Source organism: Vespa velutina, chromosome 15, assembly GCF_912470025.1.
Source record: "Vespa velutina chromosome 15, iVesVel2.1, whole genome shotgun sequence".
NCBI lineage: Eukaryota > Metazoa > Arthropoda > Insecta > Hymenoptera > Vespidae > Vespa > Vespa velutina.
Window position 1 is genome coordinate 4196739 of NC_062202.1, and position 25795 is coordinate 4222533.

Here is a 25795-nt window from a genome sequence, read left to right on the forward strand (position 1 = left end):
AACAATGAACGACGGTTATTGTATGCTGATTCTCTCTTTCTCTTTCTTTCTCTTTCTCTCCCCGTCGTGGTTTTGAAAGTACGTTTCTCCCGAAGTTGCACGGCACACGCGGTAATAAAAATTTCAATGTGGCTACCTGACTCGGCCCCGAAACTTCGAAGCTTTGATTTTCACCCGTCGAGAAAGCGTCCGTGTTGGGTATACGAACCTGTAATATGTATTATAATAACTATTATACCTTTTATATATATATATATACATATATATACATATATATATATATAAAAGTAAGGTATACAATCGAAATGAAGAATAAGAGAAAAAAATCAATGCTCAATTCGTACAGAGCATTTTACTATAACGGATCGTGGGAAGGCTTTATCTTAAAGCTAGTGGAAATTTCTATCTACTTATTCCTCTTCTTCTTTCGAACAAACGTTCACCGTTCATGAACATAAGGAGGAGAAGGAGGAGGAAGAAGAGAAGAAGAAGAGGACAGTCGGTGCTGGTCTTTACGGTCCGAAGCCGGCAAGATCGTACGTCAGAAACTTTTTCCGTCTGGCTCGATATGGCTTCCGAGGATTTGTCAGGGTGAGCTATTTGCTTGCATTTTGTAGTCTATCCCCTTTCGATCTTTGCACGCCGCCGAAGAAGCAGAAGAAGAAGGAAGAAGAAAGAAGAAGGAGGAGAGGGGCTAAAAGACACGAGCTGTTATCCTTCGGCTTTGCTTCTATCCCCTAAACGTCCATCCTAGACGACGTACTACCTTTTAGTTCTAGAGTGATCAGTCCTACCGCGGATCCAACGTCGGATAGACGAACGTAAGGATTGACGCACGAGACCGATTCACGCGAAAGAGAAAGAGAAAGAGAGAGCTTCTACGATCTTCGGAGGGCTACGTTACGAGCTATTCGAATACAAGAGACGTTTTAACGGGAGGGTAAGATCGATAAAGAGAGAGAGAGAGAGAGAGAGAAGGAAAAAGAAACGCGTGAGAAAATTTACCACCATGAGTAATGTATATATATATAAATTTATGTACATATTCTACTATCCAGTATGATTTTCCTCAAACGTTAACTCAACATTTTTATTCATACCTATCTAGAAATATTAGGGGGAAAAAGAAAGCTACGACCTATAATCTTCCAACGTATCTATCTATATTTTTTTTTCCTTTTCCTTTTAACGAGAATGAACAATGAACTTAAATAATGAACTTGATCAAATGAAAATCCATTTATCCGATTATTACGCTAACATCGAATTGAAACTACGGAAAGAAAAAGAAGCGAAAAAAGGAAGAAGGGGAAGAAAAAAAGAAATATATATATATTTATATATTATCCAGAGTATAACTCAGGTAAAGTATTCACCTAAAATTTAATCGATCTCGATCGGGAGACTCTCTCGATAGAAATCGAGTCTCGTAGAAGAAGCTTAGTCGGATGGGAAAGAGCGCACAAATGTCGAAGGAAGTTGGCTAACATAAATCGGAGTCGAGTTCAAAGCGAGCCTCTGCCTGCCTGCCTGCCTGCCTGCCTGCCTGACTGCCTGGCCTCTCCGATGTACATACGTACATACGTATCCTCCGTACACCTATCGTACCTATCGTACCTATCCTATACGTACCGTAAGTATCGTACGTATCGTATTTGCGAACGGATCGTCGCTCTATTGAATCGCTACCGTGTGCGTTTCGCAACGCATAATCTACGATCGGGTCGTCCTGCCTACGTCCTCGATATTATCGCGAGGAAAGAGTAGTAGAAGAAGCGAGAGCGAGAGCGAGAACGAGACCGAGTGAGCGCACGAGCGCACAAGTGCGGCCACCCGATCCCAAGCCGAGGCAAACCGAGAACTCGGCGCATTGTGATTCGTGGCACGCGAAAGAAGGAGAGACACTTCCAACGCAGCGCGCGTCCAACTTCCAGCACGGACCTTTTTATCCTCCCCCTCCTTCCCTCCCTCTCGCTACATTCCCCTTCTCCCTTCTACTCTCCTCTATCTCTTCCTTCACCACCACCGCCACCACCACCACCACCACCACCACCACCACCACCACCACCACCGCCACCGTTGCCTGACGGTCTTCTCCTCGAGAAAACGTTATCTTCGCGAAGTCTAGACGAACTATCGTCACCGATCGGGAGAAAAACTTTTAAAGATATTCAGAATCCTTGATTTGAGAACGCTACTCGAATGTTTAATCGTCTGTTACGATTAAATTTCTCATGATTTTTTTTTTTTTTTTTTTTTTTTTTTTTTTTTTTTTTTTTTTTTTTTTTTTTGTTTTTTTTTTTCGTTTTTGTTTTTTTTTCCCATCAAATGTTCGCACGATTCGATACGTAAGGTAATATATATGCATTTATGTAATTCGGTTGGATATGCATATGCAAGGTGTTACAGATTAAAACGTTTCGTAGGTAAATTTTTAAATCGATAATGTGTGTAATGTTATTCCAGTTGCAGTTTGATGTTGCAGTCTGATACGGGAGTGGATTTTAATTGGAGGTCCACCAAAACGAACAAATATTAACATATATGTATACTTCGTTTTCTTAAACGTTGTATGATGGTAAACTGTTCTGGCATCTTTTGAAATATGTATGTATATTTATATACACTGTGTATCTATATGAAATATGTATATCCTTAGTTTGAAAGGAATCTTGGAATGTATATAACAGTCTCTTAGAGATTTCTTTTATTAACTAAATGAAGTGCCACTTGTCAGAGATGATCTCATAGCGCAAAGGATAAATATAAAAGATTTAACAAAGGATAAACGAACGAACGAACGAATGAACGACGAACGCGAACGAACGAACGAACGAACGAACGAACGAACGAATCGAATTGAATCGAATATAACGCTTGTTTATTTACGTGGTTAACCGCGAGAAAGACCTAAGCTGATCCCTCTAGTGTTCTCCCTATTATTCTATTCTTCTTCCTTCTCGGTGAAAGCAACGATCGTGTCGGCGAGAGTCTTCCTAATAAACCCGATTACGACGTAACGCTCGCGTGGAACTCATCGCGACGAAACTTTCGCGAGGTTAAAGGTAATTCCCCGTTGAATAGTATTGGAAATACTATTACGTTAACGTTCATTGTTCAAACATTTTCACTCGGGTTCTAACGTTCTAACATTTTTCTTCTTTTGATCGAACAATTTAAATCTACGTATATATAATACCTATCAACCATGAATAATAATAACTCATTATAACTTTAAATCATACGTATAATGTTTCTAATGAGACACGTTATATCAGATTTTATATTTAAAATGTTTTAATATAATAATATTTCTTTTACTTTTACATCATCATCATCATCATCATCATCATCATCATCATTATCAAGGTAACGTTTATTGTTGAAATGATAATTTCTCTTGGGTTTTAAACAAGTTTAATATCTTTTTTGCCGGCAATTTAAATCTACGAAAAATAGAAATCGTGAATTATAATCATACAATTTAACTTTATATAATGTCTACATTTAATATCTACCAATGAGAAGTTATCAAGATTTTATAGTAGATATTAATATAGTAATATTTCTATTATCTTCATTACATTATCACGATAATCGTCATATAGAAATATATCTATTCTAATATAATATAAATATAATTGAAATAATTATTTATATAATCAAATACAATTTAATTGTATAAATAATTATACGTATGTATGTATATATATATAAAATATATTTTAGACGTTATATCGTAGTTAATTTATCTATTGTTTCTTTTTTTTTTTTTTAATTTTATTTTACTTTTTTTTTCTGTTACCATGACAATAATGTACTTAGATATTGTTTCGTACGATTCGTTTTCGAGTGAAACTCGTCTGAGATCGAGAAAATCGGCAGTAGCTCGAGGACGTCGTTGCGAAATGCGATCGTTTCGAAGAGATCGGCCGCGTTCGCGTTAGACGCGAGGTCGCGACACGTTGCACGAAGAAGTCGGCTGTCTTTGGTTGCGCAGGACGGCCGCGGCCGAATGCTAAAGACCGATCCTCAAGGGCGCAGCACGATCCGTTCCTCGATCTCGTCCCTCGATCACGCTCGGGCGTGAATTGGGCCACCTCGTACGTGTACACGACGTTTTGCATCTTTTTATTTCCTAAGTACTTACTTACTTACTCACTTACCTAAATATTTCAAAGATACATGAGAGAATAACAGAGAGAGAAAGAGAGAGAGAGAGAGAGAGAGAAAGAGAAAAAAGGAAAAACGATACATCGAGGTAATAGAATCTATCGATCCTTTCATAGTTGAAAAAAGATTTATGGGACTACGTAAAATAGTATTCGAACTCGATTTGGGAAACCACGTGGGTTTGGGCGTTTCCGTCAAAGCAGAATCGTAAATCCAAAAAGCAATTTATACGATCAATGTGATAGTACGTGTTTTCCTTCTCGGTGTATCTAAAGTCTTTAACGTTTCTCGTCTGTCGCCAAATTCGTCTTGGTGTCCGATCTTCCGTACTGATCGAGAACGCGCTACTACGTGACAACCATAAATGTTCGTTGCTCTAGCGCAGCGAAAGTGACTTCTTTAGCTGCTTTTAAAAGAACACAGAAAGAAAAAGAAAAAGAGAAAAAGAGAGAGAGAGAGAGAGAAAGGAAAGATTTGGAAGGGATCGTTTAAAGAGTAAAAATCGTACATAAGAGATCTGTCCGTTTTCTTTTCTTCCTCTTCTTCTTTTACTTTTCAATCGTAAAAAAAAAAAAAAAAAAAAAAAAAAAAAAAGAATAAAAATAGCTGAGTAAGTCAATTCGATTCGATTTGATTGGATTTGGATTGGATTCTATTCGATTCGTTTCGATTCGATTCTAAGGATTTCAACGATATATATAACGTGCATTACCGGATCGGATTATTCCGATTCCACGAGCAACTTAGCGAGATATATCCGGCGCTGTTGGTCGGTCCCTATCGTGGAATCTATTTGCAGCGCCGGCATTTAAATGGCCGGCAATTAGGGAACGTAATAGCGGCAGTTAAGAAGCGCGTCGCACCACGAAGTTGGTAACTAAACCGCCTTGCAGTGCAGTGCCATAGAAAGAAACGTGCAGACAAGAGAAAGAGAAAGACAAAGAGAGAGAGAGAGAGAGAGAGAGAGAGAGAGAGAAGGAAAAGAGAACTACTCTCGGATTCTTGTCGTGTGTTAACACGCGCCACCTTATACCCGAGCTAATGTCACTTTATGAGAGAGCTAATTGTACGGGGAAAGATATCGCGGAGAGATTGGGTCCATAATCGAGTTTACGGCGCTCTTAGCGCGAGTACACTCATCAGAGAGGACTTATCCCGCCTGCCATCTTCGACCGGACCGACCTTCCCCTTGGCTATTTGCCGACTTTGCGACTTCTTACCTTCTCACTCTCTCTCTTTCGCTCTCTCTCTCTCTCTCTCTCTCTCTATCTCTTTCTTTTTTCTTTCTTTCTCATCTCTTTCCCCATTTTTATCCTGCTTCTTGACATTCTACATAGTTTTTCTTATTTTCCTTTATTTCTTCGAAACACGAAAAGTAATCAGAGGGAAGGATTTATCTCCATTCATATATTTTATTACATTCGAAATATAAGAATATCTATTCGTATATATTAAAAGAGAGAGTTTAAAAAAAGAGATTAAAAAGTGTTCCTTTAATATCATTAGAAATTATATTATTCATTTTGAATTTTGCGAGAGATTTTGTGAAGGAGGAAAACGAGACATTTTAGATCTCTCTATCTCTCTCGTTCTTCATTCCTTTCTTTTTTTTTTTTTTTTCTTTTACATACGAAAGCAAACCATAAAAAATTTGATGGGGCTCGATGTTCCCTGAAAGTTTGCTTAATCTTTTGAAATTGGTTCTCGAATCGATAGAACAAATACGATTCACGATTATGACGACGACGACGATGACGACGATGACAATGATTACGAGTATGACAACTACTACCACGACAACGAGTTTGATACTCATGAGATTGTATTAGCTCGTTTCAAAGGAAAGGTGAACGAGTTGTATAAATCGAATTCTTTGAGAAGGTGGACATTAAAAAATGACCTACCTGATTGTCGTACCATTTGCAACGAAGAAATGAGACTATTGGTGTAAGTCGACATATATATTTTTACGAGAAGGAGATCGAGACTAACGCAAACACGTATTTCAAATGAATGACGTACATATATGATAGAGATAGAGAGAGAGAGAGAGAGAGAGAGAGAGAAAGAGAGAGATAGAGATAGAAGAAAAAAGAAGGGGAAGGAGGTAAGAAGTTAAGAGAGAAAAAAGAAAAAGAAAAAAAACGGAGGAAAGAACGAACCGGTCGACTAATCTGTTGATCGTGACGAGAATTTCTAATCGAACTCGAGGAAATTGCCGGTTTGTGCCGTTCCAAGTGCGTCGCCTTGTTCCTCTTTAAAAAAAAAAAAAAAAAAAAAAAAATCCAATCGATCGATCTATCTATCAAAGGTATTTTCGAATGTAACTTGGTGTTCGCAAATAGTATTCGAATTCGAATACGATACGATCTTTGAAAATTAATAGAAATTATGAGAGAGAAAGAGAGAGAGATTTGGTTTCTATGTGAGTTTCTTTTTCTTCTGTTTTATGTCATTTGTAATATTTCACTATAGTCGTATCTTTCATAATATAAATTATTTTACTCTGGTACATTAAACGTTTTATCGAATAAAACAAATACAATTTGTTAGAAGAATTAAAAGAAAAAAAGAAAGAAAAAAAAAAAAAAAAAAAGAAATTATCGCACGGAAAAAGGAAGAAAGAACGAGAAGAAATCGGTAAACGATCCGAATACATTATAATTTCACTTGGTGGATCGTAAAAGTCGACTCTCGTCGGCGGAAGTTTCGCGTTCCAGTAACTAAGTGCCTTTTCGAATCGTCGCGCCGGATATGTCAGTACCACGTCGAATTTACGGGAGCTTCGAAGTGCCGAAACAAAATGCGCTTTCGTTCTATAGAGAGAAGAACACTCTCTCTTTCTCTCTCTCTCTCTCTCTCTCTCTCTCTCTCTCTCTCTCTCTCTCTCTTTTTTGAGCCATGCCGTTATTTTGCAACGACAACGAACGAACGAAAGTCTTTTGTAGCATCTTTTGACGTCCTCGAAGGAAAAGAGTCGCCGCGGCCTCATTGTCGAACGATGAATAACCGAAGCTCCTTCTGAATCACGCCTGCCTTTTTTTATTTTCTTTTTCCTTTTATTTTTTTTTTTCTCCTTTTTTCTTTTTTTTACGACCAACCGAGAGTGTGACTGAGTGAAAGAGAGAGAGAGAGAGAGAGAAAGAAGTAAAAGAGGCAGAGAGGTAGAGAGCCGACAAATTTTGAGTCTCCTGCATAATTCGCACCACGAAAAACAATGGACGGGCTCTCCTCTATTTGCATGATAAACGCGATTTCGAATATATGTATATGTATATATATATATATATATATATATATATATATATATACGCGAGTGTGAGAGAAAAAGAGAGAGAGAGAGAGAGAATGATTCTTTTACGAATTGGTGCAGGGCTCTTCGTTCGCGTAAATATTCATACGAACCCTGCCTTGCCTCCTCACTTCTTCTCCTCCTCACTCTTCTCGCTCTTTCGGCCTTCGGACGACCTGGCTTTCGTTTATTTTAACGCTCGTGAGAAATAAAAGGAAGGAGAGAAAGAGAGAGAGAGAGAAATAGAGAGACGAAGAACGGGACGACGAACGTGGAATTCGAACGCTACCCGAAAACGGCGACACACACTCCTCTCGATCTCAAAACAGGAACGTACGTATATCCTTTCTTTCTTCTTTTTACTCTTTACTGATCCTCTTTTTTTTCTAGTTTTCCTTTTTTAATGAATGAATGAATGAATGAATGAATTAATTAATTAATTAATTAATTAATCTTCAAGAAGGAAGAAACATTAAGTTGATCCTTGAGACTCATTGCAAAGGAAAAACCTCATGGAATATTAACGGTGATATTTAATCGAAAAAGAGAAAGAAAAGGAAAAAAAAAAGAAATAAAAAGAAAGGATAAAAGGAAAGAAGAAGAGAAATGTAATATTAATAAAAGATAACGTGAATTACTTCGAATCGTTGAAGAAGATACAAGGTAGGATCATATTTTCTGACTTTCGTACATTTGGAGAACGGGAGTCGTCGTCGCGTACCTCCTGGCACCAAAAATGGAAGAAGACCGAGGGAAAGATCCGGAGCGTGCGTCGTCTTCCCAAAGAGAAGGGACGACGTGGTCGAAGAGAAGTGATGCTGTGGATAGAGGAGGGAATGAGGGAGGGAGGAAGGGAAGGTTCTCCTTTTCTCTCTTTCTCGATGTTACGCAGAGAATTCGAGGCAGTCGTTAGTATGCTAATGAGCGTCTCTCTCGTTTTTTATCCCGAGGAGAGTCGCGCGCCCGCGCACGAGCTAAATTATTTCAAATATTTCCGAATCTCCAACAGCGCATACTCTTAATTTTTTTTTTTTTTTTTTTTTTTTTTTTTTTTTTTTTTTTTTTTTTTTTTTTTTTTTTTTTTTTTTTTTCACGAATAGTCGATATCCCTTAAAGATCTAGAAGTAGTAATACCCGTTTAGATCTATTATATATAGCCGAGATTTGTATCTCATATATTTTCATTCCTTTTTATTTATCTTCCTTTTGCAAATTATCTCGATTTAATTTAATTCCTATTCAAATAATCATTCGTATTCCGTTCGTTAAAAGCTTTGAGAACATTCTATAATATTATTTAAATATAATTCAAACGAAAATCAAAATATATTTGTATTAGAATTTTATTTATATAGAAAAGAATCACACGCATGTTAATCATACGCACACACGCACGCAAAAATATATACATATATATAAAATAAAAATATATCGTTGCAATATTTTATGTCCTTAGCTACATACCGTCAGAATGATTTTATAAACGGGGAGGGAGGGAATGAAGAGAAATTGAAAAGAACGGTATGAGAGAATCCTTCTTAAATGGGGTTGTAGTCTCTTCCACCAACTATTTCTGACACGAGCTTTTTCTTTTTCTCGATATCAGGAGCACTCTTTCTCTCTTGAATGGCGCCGTTATATATCTCACGATAAGATCGAAACCTTGGGAGGACCCGTGTCTCGCGTTTCGAGTATTTCCATGTATTTGTATGTGCCGCGTACGTTGTTCGTGTGTTTGTTCATTTGTATGTGTGTGCGTGTGCGTACGTATGTGTGACGTTCTTCCACGCATTCTCCCGCGACAATATTAATTTCAAACTGACTCACATTCGTTTATATAATCACGATTCATATCTTTGATTTTTTTTTCTCTTTTTTTCGACTTTTTTCGTTTCTTTTTTCTTTTTCATTTTTTTCTTGTTCTTTCCTTTCGTTTGATAATCGTTCGAGCATGAAACTACGCTTAGCGAAATAGAGGACCAACATATACTAACTAAGCTATTTAAATATCCACTCCCCCCACCACCCTTAATAAAACTTTTTTTACGAAAGAAATACGTACGCAACTCGAAAATAGTACATCATTTCTCGTTCGAATTTCGAAATAAAGGATCCTTCTTCTTTCTATTTGACTTGATCCGAGAAAAAAAAAGAGAGAAGAAAGAAAGAAAAAAAGAAACGACGATGGAAGTTAAATAAGAATCGTATTATACACATATACATATATATATATATACATATATATATATATATAAATACATACACACATAGAGATATATACATATATATATATATATATATATACGAGAATGGACCAAATGGGAACGGCGCGTTTACGGTAGCGAAAGTGAGATTCTCCGCGTTTGCAAAAGTGCAAAGGGTAATTGTACAATGTTACCATATTTACGCAACACAGACATTCGTTCGTTCTACTATTACGAAGATGCTTACACGTTGTTGTTGTTGTTGTTGTTGTTGTTATTATTATTATTATTATTATTATTATTGTGTAAGATGAAAAAATTGAAGAGTATGTATTTAAGAGAAAAGGTATTGGTCTTAAAGAATGAAACCGGATGATAAGAGAGAAAGAAACAGACACACATACACGCACACACAAAGAGAGAAAGAGAGAGAGAGAGAGAGAGAGATAGAGAGAAGAGAGAGAGTCTAATTTAACCTAAAACGTCTTTTATCTCTTCGTCTTTTGGATTTTTCTATTCGTAAAGAATCGAACGCACGCGATAGCTACGACTAAGCGAAGTAAAAGAAGTAATAGTACTAATAATAGTAGTAGTAGTAGTAGTAGTAGTAATAGTAGTAATAGTAGTAGTAGTAGTAGAAGTAGAGAAGGAAGAGGAGGTGGTGGTGGAGGAGGAGAAGAAGAAGGAGGAGGAGGAGGAAGACGACGGATACAGACCATTGCCCGTTGTTGCCTTAATGAGGTCCAATTACTATCGGATGGGTCACTTAGTATGCGGTACCGATATTCTCTCGACGGTGTACCACATTAGTGGGACGAGAGCAAGGGTCAACACCCTTCGGAGAAATAAACCTTGCCTAACGAGACTCTCTCGATGGTTTTCCTCTTCCTCTCTTCTAGCCGATATCGATACAAGTTTACTGGGCCTGCTTGCTTGCTTGCTTGCTTGCTTTGCTTGCTTGCCTGCCTGCCTGCCTGTCTACGTTTCACCTGTCTGCGCGACCTATCCTATTTCGTCCTCCGATGAACTTTGATCCTTACGGATATCTAACTCTTTCACATTTTTGATTGAATTTTTTTGTAATTCCTTTCAGGCTCGACGACGAATCTCTTTTTTCCGATATGTAAAGTAAATCATGAGATATCGTTTGCTCTTGTTTAGTTTCTTTTTTTTTTCTCTTCTTCTTTTGTTCTGTTTAAGCTGACGTAATGACGTTGTTTTCTTTTTTCTTCCTTTTTTTATTTTATTTTGTTTCATGGTCGGAAAAGAAAATGAGATCGAACAGGCTTTCTTTCCTTCGATTTTCTTTCTCATTTTTTGGTTTTTTCGTTTTTTTTTCCTTCTTTTCTCTCTCTCTCTCTCTCTCTCTCCCTTTTTTCTTACTTTCACCGAGAAGGAAAGGAGCTTATTAACCTTCGTTCCTCCTTTTAAAAACTGGAGTGCCAGGCGGACAGCGAGTTTTGTTGGACCGCCCGTTGAGCTTTACGATTTCGAGAGGAACGAAACTTGGAGTATAAATCGCATAGGAATGATCGTCGATGTGACAGTGGCAGCTGCGCGTGCCTAAAATCACTACTCTGTGTGTGTGTGTGTGTGTGTGTGTGCACACATGTATGCGCCATTCCTACTTTTATTCTTAAAAAAGAAAAAAAAAAAAAAAGAAAAAAAAAAAATAAGAAAAGTAAAAGCGTAGAAAAGTTGAAGACAAGAACGTCAACATAGCAACGCGAACACTTTAACGTTTCAATTGACGTACGTATATTGCCACTTTCATTAGATTTCTTCCTTCTATTTCGGTCTAACGTAGAATTTATTTACGATTGATAGCACATGATAACGTGCTTATCTCATCGAACAAGCGGAACTCAATGTCGCAGTAGTTCGAGCGTGCAATTAACCAGACCACGAGCGCCTTCGTACGCAGAGTGAATCACTTAACAAATAGTTATTGCCTATATAAGTATTTGAATGTTTATATATAAGAACGATATGACTTAATATGTGTATATATATATATATATACATATATTGTCTTTAATTAAATTAAACTTTTTTTCTTTCTTCCACCTAATAAATTTTCCAATAAACTTTATAATCATTATAACAATATCAATTATTAATGTAATCGCTTAGAATGCTTTATTTGTCGCTCTATTTGCTCTTACTTTTTACGTTAGTTAAATGACTCAGCCTGTGTAAAACATTCCTCGATTTTTTCCCATAAATTAAGATAATCGATGTGTGTATGTATGTATTGAGTTCATGTGCGATCAATTTGATATGTAATAAAGAAATAATGCTGGAAAAAAAAAAAAAAAAAAAAAAAAAAAAAAAAAAAAAAAAAAAAAAAAAAAAAAGAAGAAGAAGAAAAAAGAAAAAGAAAAAAAATCCTCACCTTACAGCCCTCGCATGTGAAAGCACCGAAATGAAAACCTGCTGCTGGCTCGCCACAGACCTTGCACTGTTGGTTCATCTGCAATTATAGAAATTATGTTATTCAAAGAATATAGAACGAACGAATGCACGCACATCCATATATATATATATATATAAAAAAATCCGTGCGTCAGTGAGTTCCGCTTGTTTCATCCTTGGCTTAGGATAAAGAGCTAGAAGAAGATGGGGATGGGATGAGGTGGGGTAGGATGGGGTAGGTAGGGTGGAGTGGGATGAGATAGCGCCGTCGAACCGGTTTTCTACGTTCGCTTTGATTTTTATTCCTCCCACAATATCTCTCACGGATGTTCAATCTCAAATTGGCGCGTACATAAGTGAGGAAAAATAACAGCAACGTGATTTTCACGTCGATCACCAAGCCTCCTCTCTTCCGTCTACTAGAAAAGGCTGACGCAAGTCGACTCGTAATCAAAGCGACGTATGTATCGGTCAGAAAGAGAGAGAGGGAGAGAGAGAGAGAGAGAGAGAGAGAGAGAGAGAGAGAGAGAAAGAGAGAAAAAGATGGATAGAGAAGAAGCGATGGGGGAAGGAGGGAGAGCGAGAAGGGAGAGGAAAAGAGATTGACTATTTTTCGAACGTTCGAGTTACGTAAAAATGACTGGCATCGTGCATCCGCAACGAGAAACGAAACGCATCTATATAACGAGAAGAGAAATAATAGTTCGACTTAGGATAACGACGCTTTCATTTTTCAACTATTAACGTTATTCGATATTTTCTTTCTTGAAGAAAGTTTAACGCCTTTCTTTCTTTCCTTTTTTTCTTCTTCTTTTTTTGGGGGAGGGGATTCTCGATCCTTATTCATTTCGTATGAGAGTTATCGATGTGCGAATTAGTTTTTAATGATTCAATCGAAAAAAAAAGAAACACACGCGCGTGATACTCTATTTCTCTCTTTCATTCTGACGTCGCAATCAATATCGTATCAACAAATTGTTTTATCATCAATAATTCGTTTATCATCGAAAATCATGAATTATCAAAAGATACTATTCATTTTTAATAATCCTTCCTTTTTTCTCAGTACATTTATTTATTTCTTTTCTTTTCTTTTCTTTTCTTTTACATCATAAACCTCAATACTCAATACAATAATTTTCCTCGGCCGATTCTATTTAACTATAACATTATCTTCTTCCAATCATTTTTATTCAAGTCGTACAACTGGCTCCGATACGACTTCTATTTTTAAAGATACAACATAGATACCTTCCAAAAACATCGATATTAATTTCGTCGAAAAAATAAAAAGAGAAAAAAATCGAAAAAGAAAGCAAGAAAAAAAAACGTGAACGTAAAGTGTCTCCCACGCGAAAGACTTTAAAGATGTCTTCGAGTAAAAAATGTTCTTCCCCCTCCTCTCTCTCTCTCTCTCTCTCTCTCTCTTTCTTATCTATCGAAACCTTTTTTTTTTTCTATCATTTACAAACGACGAACAACAGATGGGCACCGAGTCTGAGGCTTCTCTATCGGGTCTACTCGTCGTATAAACGCGCGCTAGTTAATGGATCTTCTAGTTAAAATTTATCGACAAAGAAGCAACGGAACGCTTTTCACCTCTTCCTCTTCGATCGGGCAACCAACCGACGCTGACGAAGAGGATCGGGAAGTCCTCTCGACTTAGGCCATTAGTAAGTCGGCTCTCTTCTCCTTCTACTTCTACTTCTACTTCATCGTTCAGTACCGTTCGGTCTCTTACTCGCTTTTCTAACGATCGAACCGAAACGCACGGTACCGAACGATCCGACCTATCATAAATCAGCGCTATCTCGTCGAACGCTGCCATCTGCACTCGCCGGACTCTCCAGAGTGTCACAAAGGTCTCTATAATGCCGGCACCTTCTCTCGTGAGTGCGCTCAGTCAAACGTAGTGTCGTTCATTCTTTTTTTTTTTTCCTCTTTTCTTTTCTTTTTTTTCCTTTACTCTTTTCTCTCCTTTTCCATTTCCCTTTTTTCTTTTTTTTTCCCCCTCCTTTTATCCCCCTCCCTTTATTTTCTCTCTTTTCGATTAAAAAAAACTTTCAATCAAGTTTCGCTAAAACGAACGACAAATATCTCGTCGAATTTTTTTTTTTCTTTTTTTTTTTTGTTCTCATTCAATCCTTTTTTATGTGTAATGTAATTCCTTCAAACGAGTTTTCACCGTTCATTGAATTGAATCAATTAATCAATATACGAAAATGTTGAAATCTTAATCAATGTAGGAATATGATAAGCAAATGCGTTTCACTTAACTCCCTTTTTTCTTTTTTAATCCTTTGGAACGCGTTTTCTCAGCTTGGATCGACTTTAATCAATTTATTAAAATGTTGAAATATTAATCAACTTGAGTAAATGATAAAAGCAAATGCGTTTCACTTAATCCTTTTTCTTTTTTAATCTCTTGGAATGCATTTTGTCAACTTGAATCGACATTAATAGACCTATGAAAATGCTAAAATTAATCGGTAATCGGTATGTGACAATGATAAGTGAATACATTTACTTAGTAATTTTATTTTGAGGAGATTCCCCCTAAATATTCTCTCCAAATGTGTTTTATCAAAATGGATCGACATTGAATAACGCATGAAAAAAAAAAAAAAAAGAAAAATTGCAATAAATATGTAAAAATGATAAGTAAATACGTTTCACTTAAATTCTCCTTTTTTAATATCTTGAAACAACATTTTATCAATGAGAATTGACATTGATCAATTCATCAAAAAAAGAAAAGAAAAGAAAGAAAGAAAGAAAAAAAAAGAAAAGAAAAAGTAAGGAAGAAAGGAAAAAAAGAAAAAAAAAAAGAAAAGATTATAATCAACGATCGTAAATTCCAAAAGCAAAAGCAAAAGAAGAAAATGAAGATTTCCAACGTTCATTAATCGAAACGCGCATACAGTGGAAAACGTAAAGGAGAAATATATTTCAGGTATCGTAATCGTCGAGAGAAGCGAAAGGAACAAAAGGCTACCGCGAGCCGCGAGAGCATCGTCTGTCTACTACAAGAAATATTTTAACGAGAATTTAGAACGACGTGTAATTAGAGCAGGCTTGCTTCGACCATACCGTTTTTCTTCGGAGCACGCGCGCGCGATTCGCAACCTCCCGCGTTAACCTACCGCGCGAGAGAGAGACAGACAGACAGACAGACAGACAGACAGACAGACAGACAGAAAAACAGACAGAGAGAGAGAGAGAGAGAAGGATACAGAGAAACAGAGAGAAGGATACAGAGAGAGAGAGAGAGAGAGAGAGAGGAGAAAAAGATAGCTCGTCTCGAAGGTTCGTTAAGGTTTTTAAGTTTTTTTTCGTCGACACAGTTGTTTGACGCCCGTTGCTTCTTGCGTTCCGCTCGTTGATGAAGCGAAACCCCATATAGACATTCCCCTCTTTTCTATTTTCTAATCTTTCATACTTACACTTGTTTATACCGGGTGAACTCATTTCAAAATAAATTGCAGTAGATTATCCTTCAGAATTTAGAATGGATCGCGTAGTGAGCGAGTAAACGGAGCAGGATAACGGGTGAAGTCGGTGAAAAACGATAATTATTCTGATTTATAAGTAAAGTTTCCAGAAAGCAAAAAGAAAAAAAAAAGAAAAAGAATTGACAGGAAAGAATATTAAAAAAAAAAAAAAAAAAAAAAAAAAAAAAGAAAAGAAGAAAAAATGGAAAAAAAAGAAAAGAGAAAGAAAGAAAGAAAAAAAGAGAAAAAATACACGATAAGTATCATGATTTCTGATATCGAAGTAAACGATCGATTAGACGATCGAGCAAAGGATATGGCGAGTCGAGCGACTTTTAACTCGGTTATACATCACGTTTCACGATAAATCACCGTGCGAAAGAAGTTGAACCGACGGCGACCTTACTCGAGGCGTTTGTCTATATTCAGTTAACGTGCCATTTAAGTAAGTAAAAGAGAGAGAGAGAGAGAGAGAGAAAGAGAGAGAGAGAAACTATTGATTTTACAAAAGATGTCACCGCCGTGTCACTCCCTTCTCGTCTCATTCGAACGTTGGCTTTTATTGCTTGATTTGGGCCAAGGACTGTAATCACTAAATGCGAACGAGTCGATCCATTTTTGTGCTCGAGAATAAATCCTTTTTCTCCTGAACGCGATCGTATTTTATCATAGCGATTTATCATCGAGAAGGTCGATTCATCGATAAATAGGTTCTCGACTCGAATATCTATCTAATTGTTCTAATTGTTCTAATTGTTCTAATACATTTAATATATTTTCAAAATCTTACCAACATTGTTTCATGAACGTTCGTTTGGTTTCAAGTTTACTCTCTCTCTCTCTCTCTCTCTCTCATTTTCTTTCTTACTCTCTCTCTCTCTCTCTCTCTCTCTCTCTCTCTCTCTCTCTCTCTCTCTCGAGGACACGAAAAAGCGGGTTTCTCGTGTAAATATACACACCTCGTACCCCAGTTTCGAAGAGTTAGAGTCAATATTTGCTCGGCACTCGTTCGTTAATGAAGTCGATATCGTTTCTCATCTACCACGGCGTTACCTGCATCGAAATATTAACGTACATACTTCTCGTTTCTACGAGGTTGATGAGAAGAGAGAACAAGGGTCCTTGATCGACCCTTTCAAGCTCATCTCTTGGGCTACCAGACACGTACGGGCAACAGGGGCACGTCCAAGTTTACGCACCATTAAACTCGAGTTCCGTGTGACGTTTATCCCTTCAGGAAAGTTCTCTATCTCCCTCTCTCTCTCTCTCTCTCTCTCTCTTTCCCTTTTCTTTTTATTTTTGACTCTTTTACATTCTCTCCTCTCCCTCTCTCTCTCTCTCTCTCTTTCTGTTTCTCTCACTCTTCGTTCACGGCTCTCCTCCCTTTTTTAGGGCCAACGTACACCACCGTTGAAACGACATCAACCCTTTGACTTTAAGATGGAAATTTAGAGGTTACATGTATATATGTATGTACTCACTTAGAGATATATATGAATAGATTTGAGAAAATATTTGTCTTACGATACAGTTGGACCTATCATCCTTCTTGGATATATAGAAATAAATATATAACGTAGAAGCTTCATTGACGATCACCGGTAAAATCTAGTTCGTTCGTTCTCGAAGTAGAAGTCGAAGTCGAACATTCTCGCCGATGATCCCAGGTCGTGGGCAAAGATCTCGCGTGATTTATGTCGATCCCGGAGGCGAGGCACGCAACTTACGTTACCACGATCATTCTCGCCCCCTATCCATCTCTCACTTCTATAATATTTCTCTTTGAAAATGATTTTCAATTGATATCGTTCGTCCACTACTAAATATCTATCTGTCTATAATATAAATATATATATATATATATATATTAATCTTTTTTTTTTTTCATTATAAAATACAAATTTTATTATTATTTTATCAGAAATATCATCTTCTCTTTCATCATTTCGTAATCCAACGAAAGCGTAATACATTTATACTTACAAGTTACACATACGACTTCGTCTGCCCTGAGAGAATGACATGGTTTTTCTAAGCACGTCGATCATTAACGATTCGATCGAAGTAACGAGTACACGGGAGTGAACGTAACCTATGCGATATAATTAATTGGAGGTATATTAATTCACAAATTTATTACCGCATTAAGAATGAGCACTTGATTACTGCCCAGCTAGTGATATACGAGCGGCCATTTTTCTCTATCCTTTTCTCTTAGTCCCTCTTTTTCTCTTCTTCTTTCTCTCTCTCTCTCTCTCTTGCTTTTTCTCTTTCTAAGTTAATGAGTTAATGAATCTACTCGAAAGAAGAAGTCGATATATCACCGGTCTATACCCACGAAGGCTTCATGAGAACTTTACGCGCCAAACCTTACCGGACCGTATCGCGATAACATCGTCTTGTACATACACAACTACCTGTGTCCTTATCTGCAAATAAATCTGCTTGTAAATAAACGCGTTGCACGTGGAACCTCCCCACCCCACCCCACCCCACTCCACTCTACCCCACCCCACCCCACCCCATCCCCTCTCTCCGACATAATGGAAATATTTTAATCCGATCGGCAATTAGATCGAAATCAATTGTACGCGCGACCGAGCAATTCGTGCTCGTAACTCGAAAACAAAGAAAAAAAAAGAAAACGAAAAGAAGCAAAAAAAAAAAAAAAAAAAAAAAAAAAAAAAGAAAAAAAAAGAAAAATCGATTTTTTCACTTTTCCTCTCACGTACTTTGACTCGTCTATATATAAAAAGAAAAAAAAATACGTATAAAGGTCGGGGAAAAAACGAAGTAAAAATCAATCGAATATTTTCTATTGGAGAAAATTCGTAGGTTTGACTTTAGAGGGAAAGAGGGGGAGACTGGGGAATAGGTCGCGCAATTTGTATCGGTGGAGATGCGTTTTTAACGATCATTTTGATGGATGATCGTCGATTCTCGGCAGGCTTCGCGTCTATCGAGTCCTTGAAAAATGATGCTTCCTGCAGGTAGTAGAGAGACAGAGAGAGAGAGAGAGAGAGAGAGAAACTCTACTCGATAGGTGCGCCAACCAAAGCTGGAGGAGGATTCTCCTTCTGAACGAAAAGAAGGGAGAAAAAAAGAGAAGGAAGGAGATAGAGAGAGGAGACAGAGAAAGAGAGAAAGAGATAGATAGATAGAGTTCGTTTTTCCGTTAATACACTTTCGCGAGAGAGCGACGGATGGATGCCCCTGCCTCCGTGCTTCTACTATTTCTGTTGCTTTCTTTACTCCGGGAGCCAAAAACAATTAATAACCCTCGGTAGGATCATTTATCGCGACAGTTTAGGCTAAAGGGGGATGGATCTCGTCGACTAAACCTTTCTTTCATCTTTTTTTTTTCTTTCTCTCTTCTTCATTCTTTCTTTCTTTTTTTTTTTCCTTTTTCTTTTTCTTTCTCTATTTACCATCTCGCGAAGAGTCCTTCTTAAACGCATTGTTCGTCTTCTCAATGCGTGACCGATCCGATTTTTAACGGAGACACTAGCGATTTTCCTTCGACACCTCTCTCTCTCTCTCTCTATCTCTCTCTGTCTGTATGTCTATCTGTGTCTCTGTCTCTCTAGAGTTCATCGAAAAGGATTCTAGCAAGAACCGCAATAACCCCTTTCCTTTCCTTTCCTTTCTTTTCCTTTCCTTTCCTACCACTTGTGGGAATCACGAGTCCTTTTGTAGATGCTCCATCGAAACGATTCGTTAGGCTCTCTTACATTCATATGTGTATTTACAACAGGGGTGTAGTAGGAAACCGTTCGAAACTCTTACTACTTGTTATATAACATGTAACAAGTTAAAGATGCGATAATAGAGAAAGTATAGCAAACTAAATCTATTAGTATTCGTGTAAAAAGTTACGGTTAGCCGTGTCTTTTAATTTTAATTAATGATTTTTCTGGCATAAAAAGTAATTGAAAGAGAACATTTTATATACATACATATATATATATATATATATATGTAATTTTAAATCGTTTCAAAGATATTTCCTTCAAATAGAGAAAGGAGAGGAGACAGACAGAGAAAGAGAGAAAGACTATTTCCCTACTCTACTTTATACCTTTACTTTTTAAAAAGTAAGAGAGAGAGAGAGAGAGAGAGAGAGATCCGGAAGAATTCAATAACTGGAGAGATTCGCGTAGCTCGTCCTACTCCGAAATGGAATTTAATCTCTCGTTTATTTGGCGATTAAGCACGCCATCGTTGATTTACTATCTCATAAAAGTCCGAACGTTCGCTCGTATAATAGCACCGTTTCGTACGAGTTCTGTGTACCTTCATCGAAACGATACAGTTTATCGCAAGCGACGTTACATTATAATACTTATTTAATACATACGTAGATAAATTATACAAATACGATTTAATGAGTTTTCAACTATATAAAAGATTTTCTTCTCAACGAATAAAATTTTATCTTATTATTTTAATAACACATTTAGATTGGAACGAACGCACGTTCCCATTTTCTATTCGACGATCGATCATTCTTGAAACAACCTTTTCCTTCCTTAAAAATTGATTCTTTTGGTAGATTCTGATAAGGAAATGAGAAGAAGGAGATAAATAGAGAAAGAGTGTGAGAGTAAGAGAGAGAGAGTGAGAGAGTGAGGTAGAGAGAGAAGGAAGATAGTACCAAGTCGACGGAAGCGAGACCGAGTGTCGTTCCCTGTAAATCGCGCACATTATCTCGTCGCGGACAAAGAGCATAGGATTAGATTACCAAAGTAACGGATGCATGAACGGTGAATAGCCTGGCAATGTCGTTAAAGTGCATCTCCGAGCGTTACTGACAAAAGCATTCGAGATAAGACTCCATACCGCAAACTCGCGTGTGTCTTATCGAAAACTCATGTCGTTTTTACGACTACCTCGATCGACACTCTCTTAATCGATTTTAATCAATGATTTCAAGCCTTACCAGTTTGTCAAACGTTAAAAACAAAAAACAAAAAAAAAAACAAAAAAAAATAATGTTTTCAATGAAAATAATAGATAAATGTAAATAATACGCATATCTCTATAATCATTGTCACTTTTTATTAGACTTATCAGCTGAAACTGAGGATTAGAATTTATCTATCTCCGTCTTTTGAATCCGAAGATGAAGAAGTCGAGAAGAAGAAGAAGAAGAAGAAGAAGAAGGATGGTAAACAAATGGCGAAAAGGCAATTGTGATGGTGTTGTTGGTTGATTGTTGTGTTGGTGATAGGAAAAAAAAAAAAACGTTAAGTCAGATTACGACCCCGTGACGAGGACGAGGACGGATGGACGGGCCCGCATCAAAGGGGTTAATATGCAAATCCACCAGTCGTTTCAGGCTCGCACTCGATCCTCTCCTCTCTCTCTCTCTCTCTCTCTCTCTAAAACTTGGACCGTTGAATGAAATAAGAATTTTCAAAAAAAAAAAAAAAAAAAAAAAAAAAAAAAAAAAAAAAAAAGATACTAATACTACTAATAATAATAAGACAAAAAAACAAATGCTTCAGATTGTAAGTAGGTATGTTGAAGCTTTGAATATATTGTATGGAATGATTTGGCGGAACGTTGGTAAATTGATACATCGAATTGTGCATTTCGACGAGAAGTTTGCTTTGATGGTAAATCTGCCGCCATTATTGTTACTTATCGTCCTTTGTCGGTATCGTTTTACGAAATATGAAGAGAGTACGAGTAGCGTGCCAACAAAGGAAATATTCAGACATTTAAACAAAAGTTTCGATTACGAGTTTTATCGGAAATGATCGTTCTAGAAAATAAGAAATCCAATGTGAAATAGATTTTTTATACACATATATAAACATGTATGTGTGTGTGCGTACGTCATTACTATACCATCGCTCATTTGACTTCACAATAGAACTCCAATAAAAGAAAAATTAATAAAGTTACATAATCTCTACGTACACATTATCATATCGTGTTATTCAACCGGCAAAAAAAAAAAAAAAAAAAAAAAAAAACTTTGATCATTTAATATTATTAAATAATCGATCATTAAAGAAATTTATTTTAAATATAAAATATGTTAAAGTATTAAATAAAATAGAAAAATATATATTATAATTATTAAGAACATGTAATACCAAAACATTAAATATCTATCTAATGCTTGTAATGCTTTGGTATTAAAGAAGAGAAAAAAGTAAAAAAAGAAAATAATAAAAATAAATAAATAAGGGAGAATTGTGAATATAAAATCAATTGTTGTTTTAATATGGACGTAAATGTTTACAATAAATATATATATATATATATATTTATTTTAATCTCTTTTTATTAATGCAGATTCGGCCCTGTCTAAGCATTTGCTTTTATTTACCAGAGTACACGTGTACACGTGCACTGTAGAAAGAATGTTATTGAAAGGGGGGTAAGAGAAAGAAAGAGAAAGAGAAAGAGGAGGGGTAGGGGTAGGGGTAGGTGCTGAGTGAGGGATGCGGGATAAGGAGGGAGAGAGAGAGAGAGAAGGGGAGGGGATTAGAAACGAGAGTAACTCGACGACTTTTCTTAGAACTCTTCACGTGCAAAGTTTGCCCTATGTACAAGTGGGGTAATAACCGTATGAAAGGGCGACAATAGCGGTCGACACACCGCAGTCAATGTTCAAAGGGTATGTTGAAAGAAATAGAGAGAGAGAGAGAGAGAGAGAGAGAGAGAGAAAGAGAGAGAAAAAGAGAAAAAAAGAAAAGAGAAAATGCGGCAATAAATATATTTTGACATGGGAGAGCCTCGCGCCAAAAAGAGTCTATGCATAATAATTGTAACGCTCCACTCTCTCTCTCTTTCTTATGTATAGATCATTTACATACACATACGGGTCCTTACGACTCTTATTTCAAGAAAGAGAAAGAGAGAGAGAGAGAGAGAAAGAGAAGAGAAAATAAGATGACTACAAGTCCTTTGTGTGTAACGAAATTACGATAGTGTCTACCGGTAGGCAAATATTATAGCAACAGGCTCCTCTGAGGGGTGACGATAATGTTTTCATTTGCGTCTATCCACACATATATCTATATATGTATGTATATATACAATATATCTGTATATACGCGCGCATCAATGTTGTATAATATTTAATTCAATTAAAACAAACCATCCAATCAATAAAAGTTAATATCAATGAAAATATATATATATATATATACATATATTTAGACATGTGAATATATATACTTCTTATATATTTATTCTCCTTTTTTTTCTGTTCAACTACTGATTCTAGATAGGATATTAGATTAGATTTTGTTAGGACGTCGAAGATGTTCTTTTTTTTTTCTTTTTTTCTTTCTTCCCTGTTCTTTTTTTTTCTTTTTTTCTCTTAAATGAGAAGGACGAGGAGACGATGAGATCGGTTCGACGAGAGTAAAGGGGAGTCGTCCGATACACGTCGTAATTACATACCATAGTCGTCGATGTGTTATGTTAAGCGAGATTTAATATTTATAACCAGCACGCGCGAGCGCGAGAAACAACATATTATGCAATTTCGTCGTTTACATGGTAACCGATGATGCGGCTAATCTCGCGGTACGTTACTCATTTATTTAACGGATATTTATGAGCGCAGAGCCTCGGCGGTCGTCATAATTTCATAAACGTGTTCCGTGCAACGAGCGCAACGCTTGTAAAGCATATTTCCTTTTTTCTTTTTTTTTTTTCCCCCTTTTATTTTTCCTCTTTCATCTCTCCCCTTTTCTCTCCTATTTTGATGAGTTCCTTTTTTTTTTTATCTTTCTTTTCTCTCTCTCTCTCTCGATTTTTTTCATTGTCAGCTTCTCTCCATTCCTCATCCTCACCTCTCGTTTTCTTTCCTTTCGATCGACTAAAGTAAGTCGAAGGAGCGCGATTTAGCCGTATTATCGATTTCACGCGATCGGATAATCGCGGCCGAACGAACGAATGAATGTACGAACGGACGCGAACAAGCAGCCCGGTCGGAAGAAGGAGAGTCGTGCGCGCGAGTTGATTTACGAAGGAACCAATCAGAAATAAATCATCTGTTCTACCTCGTACTGACGAAATAAGCCGTAATTATGGGTTCAACGCACTCAAATTTTGCTAACTTGATTAATTTTAGTTTCGATCATACGATCGAATCCCGCGGATCGACGAATATCGCGAACTCTCACGAGTTAACGATGATCCTTAAACGATCTTAAAAAAAAATCGTAAAGGACATTTAATTTGCATCATTGTAACTTCACGTGATCCTATACGTTATTATATTATATTAATTGGATCAATCGAGAGACTTTTCGATTTGAATAAAAAGAGAGAGAGAGAGAGAGAGAGAGAGAAAAGAAAAAAAAACACACTGACAACTTCGACAAATCGTTCGTCGATCTAGTAAATTTTTTAAGTATGATAAAAAAAAGAAAAAAAAAAAAAAACAAGACAAGTGATGAATCACCGAAGATTTCAATGCTCGAAATGAATCTCGCGAGAGACTTCAATGCTGTTATAGTGATTCATATTAGTAAGCGCTTAGGTATCCTACGTAACAGAGAAGAGTTTAACTGAACTCTCTCTCTCTCTTTCTCTCTTTCTCTCTCTCTCTCTCTCTCTCTCTCTCACACATACACTTTATTTTCTTTTCTTTTAGATCAATCGACAAACGCAAAAAAAGATTGTAATTGTAAAAAACAAAAAAGAGAAAGAAAAAAGAACTTGATATCACTCACCTTTATTATTGAGATATCCACGCAAATTTCCTGATAGGTAGTTTAGCAATATCACTTAATGAAAGATCCAAATGTATAACTGGTTAATAGTCCGAGTCCGCGATCACACGTTTACACACTGTATTTAACTGATTTCCCTTTTTAGATCCTCGAGGGAATGATGAGCCAAGAGAAAAAAATAAAAGTGTTTGTTCGAAGAGAAAAAAAAAAAAAAAGGAAAATGAAAAGTCATTCGTCAATATCCCCCGAGGAACATTTTCTTTCGAGCACGTGGCTTGTTAATTAACGCAAATTGTGGTATGGATAGTTCTTCTTCTTCTTCTTCTTCTTCTTCTTCTTCTTTTTGCTTCTTCCTCTTCCTCTTTTTCTACTACTTTTACTTCTTCTTATTCTTTTCTTGATACGATTGACCTTGAGTTAGTCGAGGAACTTTTTGTTTTATTCAGCGTCGGATAACGATAAGCATCTATCGCTGATCTTGAAATATCTTGAACGAAAAAATAATACGAAACAATAAAAAGAGGAAAGGATTTTTACATAATTACTAGCGACTATCTTGATCACGTGTGATCTCTCTCTTTCTCTTTCTCTCTCTTTCTCTCCTCTCTCTCTCTCTCTCTCTCTCTCTATCTTTATATTTTCCTTTTTTTCTCTCTTTCGTTTCTATCCTTCTTCTTTTTTTTTCTTTCCCTCTCACTTCTAATACTTTATATTTACTCGTCCATTTGCGCGTAATAGATACGTTATTTCTATTTCTATTTATTTTCCTCGTGTGCGTAACGTCAGTCACTCTCTGTCTCTCTCGAACCTCCACGAGACTCGGTGCGACCACGTCGATGGACGGGAGAGGACTGCCGCTTCGCGATCGCTGCGATCTGTTCGACTGCATCGAAGTTGCCTGTGAAGAGAGTCGTGCCTTACCAACGCTACCGATTTCCCCTACTATTGCGGACTCACCTGTACCTGCCCATCTGTTCACGCCTGTCTCATCGGCAACCAATGGGCCCAACTTGGGACCAATCGTTCGACCAATCCAAACACGGCCGGTCCCACGAGATCGACCAATCTGGTAACACCCATTCTTATCCCACTCTTCTGGGACAGTTTGCCGTCCCTCCTGCCTTTCCGTAAGATTTTCTAATATCTTTCTTTCTTTCTCTTACTATACTGCTCCACCTCCTCTTCCTCTTTATCTACCTCCTTTTTCCTTCTTCTCCTTCTTCTTCCTTTTCGTCATCTTCTTTGTATTCTTCTTTTCTTTTACTCTACTTGCTTATTTAGGATTGAAAAGATTTACCATTTCTCTCTCTCTCTCTCTCTCTCTCTCTCTTTTTCCCTCTCATCTCTATTCACCTCTCTCTCTCTCTCTCTCTCTTCCCTTCTCGATTTAATTACTTTTCAGTCCAGCTCGTATACAACAGGTGGACTTTCTTTTGCTTTCTTAATGTGATATTTAAAAGTCTTGGTTTTACGGTCATAGTTATCGCATATATACACATATATACATACACTTATCCT

At 36.9% G+C, this 25795-nt stretch overlaps 1 protein-coding gene across 1 annotated transcript in view; it reads right to left on the reverse strand.

Moving 5' to 3' along the window:
- The window catches only part of LOC124954389 (zygotic gap protein knirps-like), a 34795-nt gene extending 9617 nt beyond the window's left edge, over positions 1–25178 (reverse strand). Inside the window, exons 1-2 of the mRNA XM_047507267.1 lie at positions 24278–25178; positions 12065–12142 (exon numbers count right to left, since the gene is read on the reverse strand). Coding sequence (XP_047363223.1) covers positions 12065–12142 — 78 coding nt within the window. The 5' untranslated portion in view covers positions 24278–25178. The remainder of the gene's footprint in view (positions 1–12064; positions 12143–24277) is intronic.
- Between the last annotated feature and the right edge of the window lie 617 nt (positions 25179–25795).